At 44.0% G+C, this 13,495-nt stretch overlaps 1 protein-coding gene across 1 annotated transcript in view; it reads right to left on the bottom strand.

Moving 5' to 3' along the window:
• The window catches only part of GRIP2 (glutamate receptor interacting protein 2), a 601,447-nt gene that overhangs the window by 38,705 nt on the left and 549,247 nt on the right, over positions 1 to 13,495 (bottom strand). Inside the window, exons 15-17 of the mRNA XM_038772646.1 lie at positions 6,263 to 6,329; positions 5,723 to 5,868; positions 5,317 to 5,461 (exon numbers count right to left, since the gene is read on the bottom strand). Coding sequence (XP_038628574.1) covers positions 5,317 to 5,461; positions 5,723 to 5,868; positions 6,263 to 6,329 — 358 coding nt within the window. The remainder of the gene's footprint in view (positions 1 to 5,316; positions 5,462 to 5,722; positions 5,869 to 6,262; positions 6,330 to 13,495) is intronic.

Below are 13,495 nucleotides of genomic sequence, written 5' to 3'. Positions count from 1 at the left end.
TCTCTGTGTCTCAGTTACCTCATATGTAAAATGGGGATTAAGACCATGAGCCCCTTGTGGGACATGGACTGTGTCCAACCTGATTAGCTTGTATCTACCCCAGCATTTAGAACAGTGCCTGGCACACAGTAAGTGCTTAACAAATACCACTGAAAAAAGAGAGAGAAGTCATCTCTTGCCATTGGCTCTTGCAATTGCCCTCAGTCCTAGAACAAATAATTAGCTGTACTAGCCTGGAAAGAAAGGATAACATTCATCAGAAACAGACAAAGCTATGGCCTCACTGACTATCTAAGGCTTAGCCTGCAACTCCCTCATTAGATGGAGGGGTGAGGCTCTGGTGTTCGCTGTTTCTGAACAGTGAACCCCACCCTCAGCCCCACAGCACTCATGTACATAACCATATTTTATGTGATTATTTATTTATATTAGCATCTGATACTAAATACCCTTGATTGAGAGATTGATTGATTGAATGCACATTCAAGGCATCACCAAGTCTACACTGGGAGAAAGGATTGCATGGGAAAGGGGAACTGCACGTTTAAAAACCCTGATTGTCAAAAACATCACAAACATTCTGATTGACTCTGTCAACCGCAAAATCACTACTGGAAAGTAGTGTTCCTTAGTGGAAAGAGCATGGGCCTGGGAGTCAGAGGATGTGGGTTCTAATCCTGGCTCTGTCACTTGTCTGCTGTGTGAGCTTGGACATGTCACTTCCTTTCTCTGTGCCTCAGTTTATTCATTTGCAAAATGGGGATTAAATACCTGTTTTCTCTCCTACTTAGACTGTGAACCCAATGAGGGACAGGGATTATGTCCGAATTGATTGTATTGTATGTACCCCTGTGCTAGGTACATAGTAAGTGCTTACCAAATACCACTACCATTACTATTATTGTTCTTATAATAATAATGGCATTTATTAAGTGCTTACTATGTGCAAAGCACTGTTCTAAGTGCTGGGGAGGTTACAAGGAGATCAGGTTGTCCCATGGGGGGGCTCACAGTCTTAATCCCCATTTTACAGATGAGGGAACTGGGGCACAGAGAAGTTAAGTGACTTGCCCAAAGTCACACAGCTGACAATTGGTGGAGCTGGGATTCGAACCCATGACCCCTGACTCCAAAGCCCGTGCTCTTTCCACTGAGCAACGCTGCTTCTCTATTCTTATTCTCTTCTTCTCGTCTTATGATTATATTTTTATAATAGGTGTAATAGCTCATTTCTGAGAAAGAAGCATTCATATAGCACTACTACATTTGTAAATTGGTGCAAACATTAACTGATTTCTTCATCTCTAGAGATACTCGCAGAAACCAAAACCAAAGGGGAAGCCATCTCAATTTAGAATTACTATCAAAATCAATTATATTTGGGTGGTATCAGTCATGGGTTCAGCCTATGGCTAAGTATGCACAAGGGAAACCTAATGCTAGTTTGAAAAAATGACACAATTCAGATTTCTTAGCGGCAACAAATCCTTCCTTGTATGTCAGCAAATGAGAGGGTATTTTGCTACTAGAACCTCTGTCATAAATTCAGCACAGAAGGACTGAAAATCACTAGGTTGAGAATATTTTTCCAAAAGATTACATTCTCATGTGTGTCTCCAGAGTTTTTCAGTGTCAGCGGTTATTACTGAGCCCTTACTGTGTTTGGAGCACTGTAGAAAACATACAAAAGAAATGAGATGTAATTTCTGCACTCAAGGAGTTTACTATCTAATATGGCAGAGTTGATAGATAAAAATTATACCATTATTAAGTGTGAGAAAATAGATATAAAAAACGAGATGAAATTAAATTATCCCTGCAAATTTTAACCCATCTCAAAAGTGATCAATTGATGCTTTAAAATCTTTCTCATACTAAAAAGGAAAAAAAATCAATCAATCAATGGTATTTATTGAGCTCTCATTCTGTGCAGAGCACTAAATTAAGTGCTTGAAAGAGTGCAATAGAGAAGCAGTGTGGCTCAATGGAAAGAGCATAGGCTTGGGAGTCAGAGGTCATGGGTTCAAATCTCAGTTCCAGTTGTCAGCTGTGTGACTTTGGGCAAGTCACTTAAGTTCTCTGTGCCTTGGTTGCCTCATCTGTAAAATGGGGATTAAGACTGTGCACCCCACATGGGACAACCTGATCACCTTGTATCCTCCCCAGTGCTTAGAACAGTGCTTTGCACATAATAAGGGCTTAACAAATGCCATTATTATTATTATTATTACAATACAACAGAATTGGTAGACACATTCCTTGCCCACAGTGAGCTTACAGACTATTATTAGAGTCTAGAGTCTACAGTCTATTATTCCCCCCAAAAAAAGGAAAGAAAAAAATTCTAAGGCTTTGACTTTAGCCATTACAGTTTAAGAAAGGCTAACAGCTAGAAGGAAGGATGAATGGGCCAGAAATCAATACATCACTAAACGGTATGTGATGACCACTGTTCCAAATGCTTGGGAGAGTACAACACCTTCTAGACTGTGAGCCCGTTGAGGGCAGGGACTGTCTCTATTTGTTGCTGAATTGTACTTCCCAAGCGCTTAGTACAGTGCTCTGCACACAGTAAGCACTCAATAAATACGACTGAATGAATGACTACAGCAGACACACTGGTAGACACGTTTTCTGCCCACCCCAACAGAACTCTTACAAAGCTCCCTGTACATCCTACCAATGCACAGCAGAGAGTGCTAAAGTTCCATTGCAAGAGAATCAAGAGAAAAGTCTGTGGAGCTCCAAACTCTATTATAGTCCATGGGTGGACTCAACTCCATCTCTCTCTCAGCAATATAGAAATCACCTCATACCCTGACCTACAAGGGTATCCATTACACATCAGTGGAAATAATACCAACTCCTTCCATACCCCCCCCAAGCCATCCTGGAGTAGAAACAAAAGTTGCAACCAGAAAAGGAAGAGGTGTGATTTTCAATTTAGGATTTGCTATTGCTAATGTGCTGCATTTATGGATCATCTGCCTCCCAAACACTGTGGCAAAATCTCATCAATTTGAAATTCTGAAGAGAAAAAAAATCAACTAAAAAAATGCATGATTTTGTGTGATACCAAAATTCCTGAGTGCAACCCTGGTTATTTTCCAAGAGTGGGAGGGGAAGCTGTAGGGGGAATTGGGTGGAGAAATGAAAAAGTTACCTTGTTTTCAATTTATCCTCTCCCTCTTCTGTTCTTAAGCAAGCAGGGTTTTTCAAAATGGATAATTCACTTGGAAGAAAATAAACATTCCCAAGAGTCCATGGCTCAAGGGATCATGCATTTACTGCCTTTTACAAAATAGTTGGTCCTCGGAAATTGCCGTATTGCAACAACTAAAAATTGCTGTATTGCAACATCATCTTGGGAACATTTATTACCTAGCAGGAGGAGACACTCTGAATTCTCTAATAGTCAGTTGCCCCATAATGTGTTTTCATTATGCACTTGGGATAGAAAAGTTTGGGAACTAGGGAATGTTCTTCCTAAAATGCACATCTATTTGGATAGAACACGAAACAGATGTCAAGAGAAACAGTTATGCTCATGTATGGAGTGTCTATCTTAGTGTGTGTTCTAAAGCAAGACTCTTAACATGAGCTTCTTTAAGAATGGAATTCTGCATTATCAGAGAATTGACTGCACCAAATAGTGAAGGTTTTGTTACATTCATCCCAACAATATCGCCATAAGGGTGTGAAGCAGGGATAAAAAGACAAGCTTCCTGACATAGATGCTCCAGTTTCCAATGTCAGTCAGTCATTCAGCCAGTCAATAGTGTTAATTTAGCATACACTCGGTACAAAACCTGTATTAGGCACTGGGGGATGTTCCAAAGTTAGGACAAGCTACAGCTCAGAGCCCCCTTATGACTAGGCCTCTGGGATCAGGACACAGAGTGAGGGGGAAAAGTACTCTCACAACCCTTAGGATTCTGGAAAGGCTGAGATGGTTTGTAGCTAAAGCCTGGGGCGATAGAGTCTCTGAGGACTCCCACCTCCAAAAATTGCTCATCAATCAGTGGTATTTCTTGAGCACTTACTGTGTGCAGAGCACTGTACTAAGCACTTGGGAGAGTATAATACAACAGAGCTGGTAGACATGATCCCTGCCCACAAGGTGCTTACGGTACAGAGGGGGAGACAGACATTAAATTCAATCATTAAATTACAGATATGTACATCAGTGGTGTGGGGCTGAGGATGGGGTGAATATCAAGTGCTTCATTTGTCTTTACATTTTTGTCTTAGTTTGTTTACTCTGTTGCTTTTTGTAGTTCTTTGGAAAACTTCCTATACCCCACCTAGATTGTGACCCTTGGGGTGAGCCAGGGGTTATGCCTGATCTTTTCTTTTGCATCTACCTCAGTGCTTATTGCAGTGCTTTTCACTTAGTACTTAATAAATACCACAACTCACTAATGTACTCTTCAAGGCCTTCATGCTAGAAAGAACAAAGTCAATGCCAAACAGGCACTTACACATAAAACATAAATGATAGAAGTATGAAATCATAGAAAGAACATAATACAGACTGTCAAACTATCTAAACATTTCTAGAGATATATGTAAGTGCTGCGGGGTTATCAGTGAAACTGAGTTACTAGTTAGGTAGGGTTAATCTGAGAAAACCTCATGGAGCTTTTTTGGGAGGGGGTGCTAAGGGAGGTAAACAGTTCGATAAAAGATTTCTTTAAGGATGTCGGCTTCGAGGTGCTCTACTTTCCTGCAGGTGAAACAAGAGCTGGGTTTTTTTTGGTTTGTTTGTTTTTTAAATTGGTCCCTGGAACTACAAACTCTCATAAGGGTAAGCCAGAATTAGCCTCAAGAAGGAATAAAAATATCAAACTGTGGTATTTTTTGAGCACTTACTGTGTGCAGAGCACTTTAATAAGTGCTTCAAAGAATACAACAGAATTAGTAGACACATTCCCTGACCACAGGGTGCTTACAGTCTAGAAGGGGAGACAGACATTAATATAAATAAAGTACAGATGTGAACGTAAGTGTTGTGGGGTTGCCTGGCCATAGGGTATAAACAAGAACCCTCAATAATAACCCCAGGAGTTAAGAGGAAAACATGATTCGTACTACATATTACTCGAAGCTCCAGGAAGCAGTTAATGAACTCGAGTCATATAGAATCCAGTGCTAGAGCTCATAACAGAACTCATCTCTGAAATCTCACTCCAGCATACTGCCCATCAGACCTCATCCTTCTTTTCTCCAACCAGAGATTTGGAGAACCACAGCCATAATGAACCTGGAATCTTGCTGTACCCATAGCTCTTTGTAGCTGTGAATTCCAGACCTCACCTTTCTGCCAGTCCTCGCTTGGTCAATCCCGAAATGACAATGGGATCAAAAGGCTCTTCCGTTCCTGAGATGGTGATCCCCAATGGGCCCCCATACCGCTTCAGCTCCACAGTGTAGATGATGGCGCCTGTTGTTTCCTGCTCATCTGAAATAGTCAAAGGGGCATCTGAGAATTCAAGAAGTAGAAAATCAGGAGCAACACCCAAATTTGAGAAGTAAAACCTCCAAGGCACAATGGAACAATTCTAAAGAACATACATGCTTTACTACACTGGGTTTAGTGGGAGAAAACACCACTTGTTAATACTCAAAGGACTAGTCAGATCTGCTCTGTCTATGGGAGCCACCTATGGGAATTGTTTATGATTTGTGTGGCCAGGGACCATGCAGTAGCAGGGCTTTATACCAGAGTTATCTTCATCCTTCCTAATTTTCAGCTTCACCAGATCTTCACATTGCCTTAAAATCTGGACCGCATCCTCCATGGAACAGTTGTCAAGTCGGATGTTATCAATGGCTAACAGCTTATCCCCAGGCTCCAGGGTGCCAGTTCTGGGTATGGGGAGAAAATAAAGAAAATAGGAATGAGCCATTAGGACCCACATTTAGGCCTTTTTCAAAGGCTGCAAACAATAAATATGACAGCACTGTAAGGAACAGCCTTTGTGTCTGCACTTTGTAGTCAGAATCAGGACCTGAACCACTGGTCTCTTCAGCCACATATACATCCACATATGAAGAACAACTATATTTGTCCTCCATCCATATGTACGTACACACACACACACACACACACACACACGTAGTTGTCGTCCATTAACTTACATATATAATACATACGTACACACACACACACACACACACGCGCACACAGACTTCCCTTAAAAGCCAGATGAATCTGCTAAAAAGCAGTGCCAAGACTGGAACAGTTTTCCACTTAACTCACCTATGGGCCACACTTCCCTTCTTGATGTCAGAGATGATTAAGGGATCACCAGGCTTCCTGCTTGCAGCTGGAGGAAGAGAACAACAGAAAAGAAGGCACTTCTCAATTCAGTCTGCTGCACCCATATGTTGGAAGAAGACGTTGAAGAAATAAAAAGTACACAGTATAGCCTCAAATGTGAACTCAAAGATCCCAACGTACTTTGGCATTTTCATCCTGTAGAGTTAGCTTTCATTGTCTTTGTTTATCGTGCAAGGTTTTTACACTTTTATTTCAAGTGTCTAGGAGTCAAAACTAGTATTAGAGTCTTCCAGATGCTACACACCAGCTGTGTATATAATCTGCCCTCCAAATTCAAAGATAGCATATGTAAATAGCCCACATATATCCATAAGGTTGGAGTGTGAGGATGGGGAGGGCTATGGGAAAAATAGGCCTTTTTTGACAGAAATGTTTCCCCTGATCACCCGCTGAGGGCCACCAGATGAGCCTTCCTTTCCTTCCTTTCCTCTCATCAAAAATCTCCAGTGGCTACCAATCAATCTGCGCATCAGGCAGAAACTCCTCACCCTGGGCTTCAAGGCTGTCCATCAGCTCGCCCCCTCCTACCTCACCTCCCTTCTCTCCTTCTACAGCCCACCCCGCACCCTCCGCTCCTCTGCCGCTAATCTCCTCACTGTGCCTCGTTCTCGCCTGTCCCGCCATCGACCCCCGGCCCACGTCATCCCCCGGGCCTGGAATGCCCTCCCTCTGCCCATCCGCCAAGCTAGCTCTCTTCCTCCCTTCAAGGCCCTACTGAGAGCTCACCTCCTCCAGGAGGCCTTCCCAGACTGAGCACCTTCCTTCCTCTCCCCCTCGTCCCCCTCTCCATCCCCCCCATCTTACCTCCTTCCCTTCCCCACAGCACCTGTATATATGTATATATGTTTGTACATATTTATTACTCTATTTATTTATTTATTTTACTTGTACATATCTATTCTATTTATTTTATTTTGTTAGTATGTTTGGTTTTGTTCTCTGTCTCCCCCTTTTAGACTGTGAGCCCACTGTTGGGTAGGGACTGTCTCTATATGTTGCCAACTTGTACTTCCCAAGTGCTTAGTACAGTGCTCTGCACACAGTAAGTGCTCAATAAATACGATTGATTGATTGATTGATCGGAGAGGTCAGTCCAGTCATATTCAGGAATGTCTGCAATATAGAGATTACTATTTGACAGTAAATGTGCATTTTACTGTATTTCTACACCCACCACAGATATATGTAAGTATATATTTATTTGTATATTCAATTATTTATTCCACTTTTGCATCCTGATATACTTGGGCTACTTCCTGATGTGCATTTGTTCAACCCACTGTTCCCACTATTTGTAAACAATTTTTGTTTGTCTCCCTCATTAAATTGTAAGCTCCTTGACAGCAGGGAACATGTGTTTTGTTTTTACTGTAATCTTCCAAGCTCTCGGTACAGTGCTTTGCACTCAGTAAGTGCTCAAGAATATCAATGATTGATTGATTGGACACCCTTGCTTCCTTTTCCAAGAAATCTTCTCCAAGAAAGGAAAGGCTAAATGAGGTGGGGAAAAGAATGCTGTCCCCTCCCTAGATCAGTTACCCCAATGTACATGCTGCTGTGTGAAATTTTGCCAGGCACAGAGAGTAACTTAATGACATCATAGTCATGTCTGTCCAAGTCTGTCCTGAATGGCTGGGGAGATCCCTAGCTCCAGGGCGATTATAGTTAACACAGATGCCACTTCTGACATGGACGGAGGGAGGCTGGAGGATTTCAAATTTTCAAAGCAGCCACCCCTTCTGAAAATACATCTGGAGGGAGCTAGCTCACATTATCTGAAGCCCACCCAATCAGTTTCCCACATGCTTTAAATGCACAGAAAAACATAAACTAATACAAAGTAATTTCTCCATTTTGTTCTTGCCTTACCAGTCAATCGATAGTATTTATGGAGTGTTTACTGTGCACAAAGCACTGTACTAAGCACTTGGGAGAGTACAGTAGAGTTTGCAGACATGATCCTGGCCTTATGGAGATTTCAATCTGGAGGAGTAAGCTCCTTGAGAACCAGAGCTGTGCCTTCTGAAAATGGAAACAGTAAAGTACTAATGGTGCCCTGCTGATCTTAGCCCACCTTGCCACCCCGGGGATTACATCTCCAAGAGGCTCCAGAATGAGGACATGTGAAACCGGATCACTTAAATCAGTGTGGCTCAGTGGAAAGAGCATGGGCTTGGGAGCCAGAGGTCATGGGTTCGAATCCAGGCTCCACCACTTGTCAGCTGTGTGACTTTGGGCAAGTCACTTAACTTCTCTGGGCCTCAATTCCCTCATTTGTAAAATAGGGATGAAGACTGTGAGCCCCATGTGGGACAACCTGATCACTTTGTATTCTCCCCCAGCACTTAGAACAGTGCCTGGCACATAGTAAGCACTCAACAAATGCCATTATTATTATATTATTATTAAATGAGGGCAGGCTGGGGCCAAACGAGGGTGGGAAGGTAAAGGAAAAGGGGGTGTTGACCAGATGTGGGTTGGAGAGGGAACTGAAGAAAAGAGAAAGGGAAAGAGGATGAAGGTTTAGAGGGGTAAATGAGAGAAAAGGATAAGAGGGGCAAAAATGGGGGGGGTGGGGCAATCTAGGCTGTAAACTCGCTGTGGGCAGGGATTGTGTCCATTTTTTGCTATACTGTACTCTCCCAAAGTGCTTAGTACAGTGTTTTGCATACAGTAAGCACTCAATAAATATGATTGAATGAATGAATCAATAAATTAATGGCATTTACTGAGCACTTACTTTGTGCAGAGTACTGTACTAAATGCTTGGGAGAGTCCAATACAGTAGGTAGCTTACAACCTAGTTGGAGGACAGGGGAAAGGTGTAAAGGAGGGAGACTGGATGCTTATTGTAGGCAGGGAATGTATCTGTTTAATGTATCTGTTTATTGTTATGTTGTACTCTCCCAAGCACTTAGTATAGTGCTTTGCATACAGTAAGTACTCAATAAATACAACTTGGAGCCTGGCTGTTGAGAGACCTGGTCTCCCAGTGCAAAAGTGGAAGTTCAGGATGGTTGTGGTAGTCTGGGATGACTGAAGCAAAATAGGTCAATCCCTCAAATGGGCATTCCTTAAACAATGGACTAATTTTCCTTTAGGGAAATCATCCACTTACAGGTGACATGTATTAGTAATTCTTTTAGAGGCAAATGATGGGGTCCTGGACAGACTGGTCTCTTAAGAACTATCCCATGTTAATGAGAAATGAACAGTCTATTATTTTGATGGTGGGTGGGGAGTTACCTTCTAGGGGATTCCCCCATAAGGAGTCCCCTTATAGGGCCTTGTCTGCCACTTCCCTCTGTGCCTGTAAAATAACTATTTAACTAGGACACAACTCTTGGGTTTTGGCTATCATCTTTTCCTCACTATTATAGTATCTATTTAGAATCAATCAGGGAACTTTTTTGCACAGCTTGTTAATTACATGCTGAGAGAGTAGTGATTTAAAATCAGTTTGCAACTTTCCGGCATGACAACCATTTGGTAATCGATTGTTAGGCAACCCATAATTATTCTATTACCTTTAAAGCAAATATTCTGGAATGAATGAGCACAGCTCATGATAATGAAAGAGCAGCTGGGTTTGCCCTGAAGGCTCAGGTTCTTGGAGAAACAACAGTCTGGAATGAGGCCACAGTCCATGTTCTTTCTAATAATATGAAGGAGTGGTCCCAAGGCTATGAAAGGGTCACATACTGGGCTCAGCTCCCTCTTTTGAGCCCTGGAAAACTCAGGCTTCAGGCCTGTTTTTGTGTAGGAGCAGGGCAGAGGAAAGTGAAGGGCCAAGCAGGCAAGTCTAAGTCTATCCTTGGCTAAAAAAAAACAAAACAAAACTGCAAGGAGAAGCCCATAGGAAGGCACGTAAGATTAGCATGATCATCAGCAGTCATTTATTTAATTCTCAGGGAGCTTGCACTAAAGGTAGAAGAGGCTGTCTCTGCCCTTGAGGAGCTCAGTATCTAATAAAGGGAATCAACGAATGCAGGAAACAAGAACGATTACAATTTTGACCCCATTCGACTTGAAAATATCAACATAGAAAGGAAAAATATGGAACAGGGAGAGAAATAGGCACTTAGAGGGTCCCAATGGCTACACTCTTTTCCTCATATAGCCTGGTTCTGAGAAGGGATTTCAACATTGTCTCTGGCTCAAACCATTCTGCAAAGGCCTCGCTAATGGGTGGGGGCCTCCTTAGGAGGTGGGCCTCTTCTCTTTCTCCCAGTTTGTGGCATGGGGTTCCATAGGGTGGAGGGAGAGAGCATGTGAGAGGAGCTGGTGGGAACCAAAGCACAACGACCATGGTTATGCACCAGCAGTTTCCTCTCAGGCCAACTCCAGCAACTTACAAACTACAACCCAGGAACCATATAGCATAATAGTATGAGAGGGAGGTTCTCCTCGATGGCCTTTCCATGGGGTCTTGTCCTGGAATTCATTCATTCACCCAGTCAGTTGTATTTATTGAGTGTTTACTGTGTGCAGAGCATTGTACTAAGTGCTTGAGAGAGTACAACAAATAGCTGACACATTCTCTGTCCGCAACAAGCTAGAGAGGGGGAGACAGACATCAATAAAAATAAATATATTATTATATATAATATATATACTCTCCCAAGCACTTAGTATAGTGCTCTGCACACAGTAAGTGCTCCATAAATACAACTGAGTGATTGACTGAATTTCATATCTATAGACAGTGACACCCATAGTATCCTACTCCATCCTAATCCTCCTCCACCTTTCAGCTGCCTTCCACACTGTCGACCACACAGTGGGGCAGGGAGGGGAGATGAACAAGAGGATGCAGAGGAAGTGGAGAAGAAGAAAGGGGGGCTTAGTCAGGGAAGACCTCTGGGAAGAAATGTGCCTTCAATAAGGTTTTGAAGGGGGGAGAGTAATTGTCGGTCAGATTTGATGAAGGAGGACGTTCCAGGCCAGAGGTAGGACATGGGCGAGGGGTTGTCGGTGAGACAGATGAGATTGAGACACAGTGAGAAGGTTTGTATTAGAGGAGTGGAGTGTACGGGCAGGATTGTAGTAGAAGAATAGCGAGGTGAGGTAGGAGGGGGCAAGGTAATGGAGTGATTTAAAGCCAATGGTGAGGAGTTTTTGTTTGATGTGGAGGTGGATGGGAAATGACTGAAAGTTTTTGAGTTAGGAAACATGTCCTAAATGTTTTTGTAGAAAAATGATCCAGGCAGTAGAGTGAAGTATGAACTGAAGTGGGGAGAGACTGGAGGCTGGAAGGTCAGCAAGGAGGCTGATACAGCAATCCAGGTAGGGTAGGACAAGAGATTGCATTAACGTGGTAGCAGTTTGGATGGAAAGGAAAGGGTGGATTTTAGTGATGTTATGAAGGTGGAACAGACAGGATGAGTGATGGACTCTCACTCTCTGCTACTCTCCCATCCTTCCCAGCAGTATCCTCAAAGGAGCTCTCCTCCCTCCTCTCAAGTGCTACTCCGGCCACCTGTGCTTCAGACCCCATTCCCTCTCATCTCATGAAATCTCTCGCTCCATCCCTTCTCCCCTCCTTAACTTCCATCTTCAACCACTCACTCTCCACTGGTTCCTTCCCCTCTGCCTTCAAACATGCCCATGTCTCTCCCATCCTAAAAAAACCCTCTCTTGACCCCACCTCACCTTCTAGTTATCGCCCCATATCCCTCCTACCATTCGTTTCCAAACTCCTTGAACGAGTTGTCTACACGCGCTGCCTCGAATTCCTCAACACCAATTCTCTCCTCGACCCCCTCCAGTCTGGCTTCCGTCCCCTACATTCCACAGAAACTGCCCTCTCAAAGGTCACCAATGACCTCCTGCTTGCCAAATCCAACGGCTCCTACTCTATCCTAATCCTCCTCGACCTCTCAGCTGCCTTCAACACGGTGGACCACCCCCTTCTCCTCAACACACTATCCGACCTTGGCTTCACAGACTCCGTCCTCTCCTGGTTCTCCTCTTACCTCTCCAGTCGTTCATTCTCAGTCTCTTTTGCAGGCTCCTCCTCCCCCTCCCATCCCCTTACTTTGGGGGTTCCCCAAGTTTCAGTGCTTGGTCCCCTTCTGTTCTCGATCTACACTCACTCCCTTGGTGACCACATTCGCTCCCACGGCTTCAACTATCATCTCTATGTTGATGACACCCAGATCTACATCTCCGCCCCTGCTCTCTCCCCCTCTCTCCAGGCTCGCATCTCCTCCTGCCTTCAGGACATCTCCATCTGGATGTCTGCCCGCCACCTAAAACTCAACATGTCCAAGACTGAACTCCTTGTCTTCCCTCCCAAACCCTGCCCTCTCCCTGACTTTCCCATCTCTGTTGACGGCACTACCATCCTTCCCGTCTCACAAGCCCGCAAACTTGGTGTCATCCTCGACTCCGCTCTCTCATTCACCCTTCACATCCAAGCCGTCACCAAAACCTGCCAGTCTCAGCTCCGCAACATTGCCAAGATCCGCCCTTTCCTCTCCTTCCAAACCGCTACCCTGCTCATTCAAGCTCTCATCCTATCCTGTCTGGACTACTGCATCAGCCTTCTCTCTGATCTCCCATCCTCGTGTCTCTCCCCACTTCAATCCATACTTCATGCTGCTGCCCGGATTGTCTTTGTCCAGAAACGCTCTGGGCATGTTACTCCCCTCCTCAAAAATCTCCAGTGGCTACCAATCAGCCTACGAATCAGGCAGAAACTCCTCACCCTCGGCTTCAAGGCTCTCCATCACCTTGCCCCCTCCTACCTCACCTCCCTTCTCTCCTTCTACAGCCCACCCCGCACCCTCCGCTCCTCTGCCGCTAATCTCCGCACCGTGCCTCTTTCTCTCCTGTCCTGCCATCGACCCCCGGCCCACGTCATCCCCCGGGCCTGGAATGCCCTCCCTCTGCCCATCCGCCATCCCTCTTCCTCCCTTCAAGGCCCTACTGAGAGCTCACCTCCTCCAGGAGGCCTTTCCAGACTGAGCCCCTTCCTTCCTCTCCCCCTCATCTCCCTCTCCATCTCCCCCTTCTTTCCTCCTTCCCTTTCCCACAGCACCTGTATATATGTATATATGTTTGTACATATTTATTACTTTATTTATTTATTTATTTATCTTACTTGTACATATCTATTCTATTTATTTTATTTTGTTAGTATGTTTGGTT

This window comes from Tachyglossus aculeatus, chromosome X1 (genome assembly GCF_015852505.1).
Source record: "Tachyglossus aculeatus isolate mTacAcu1 chromosome X1, mTacAcu1.pri, whole genome shotgun sequence".
NCBI classification, from domain to species: Eukaryota; Metazoa; Chordata; class Mammalia; order Monotremata; family Tachyglossidae; genus Tachyglossus; species Tachyglossus aculeatus.
Note: the sequence above shows the minus strand (reverse complement) of the source record. Positions and strands in the feature narration are given on the sequence as shown.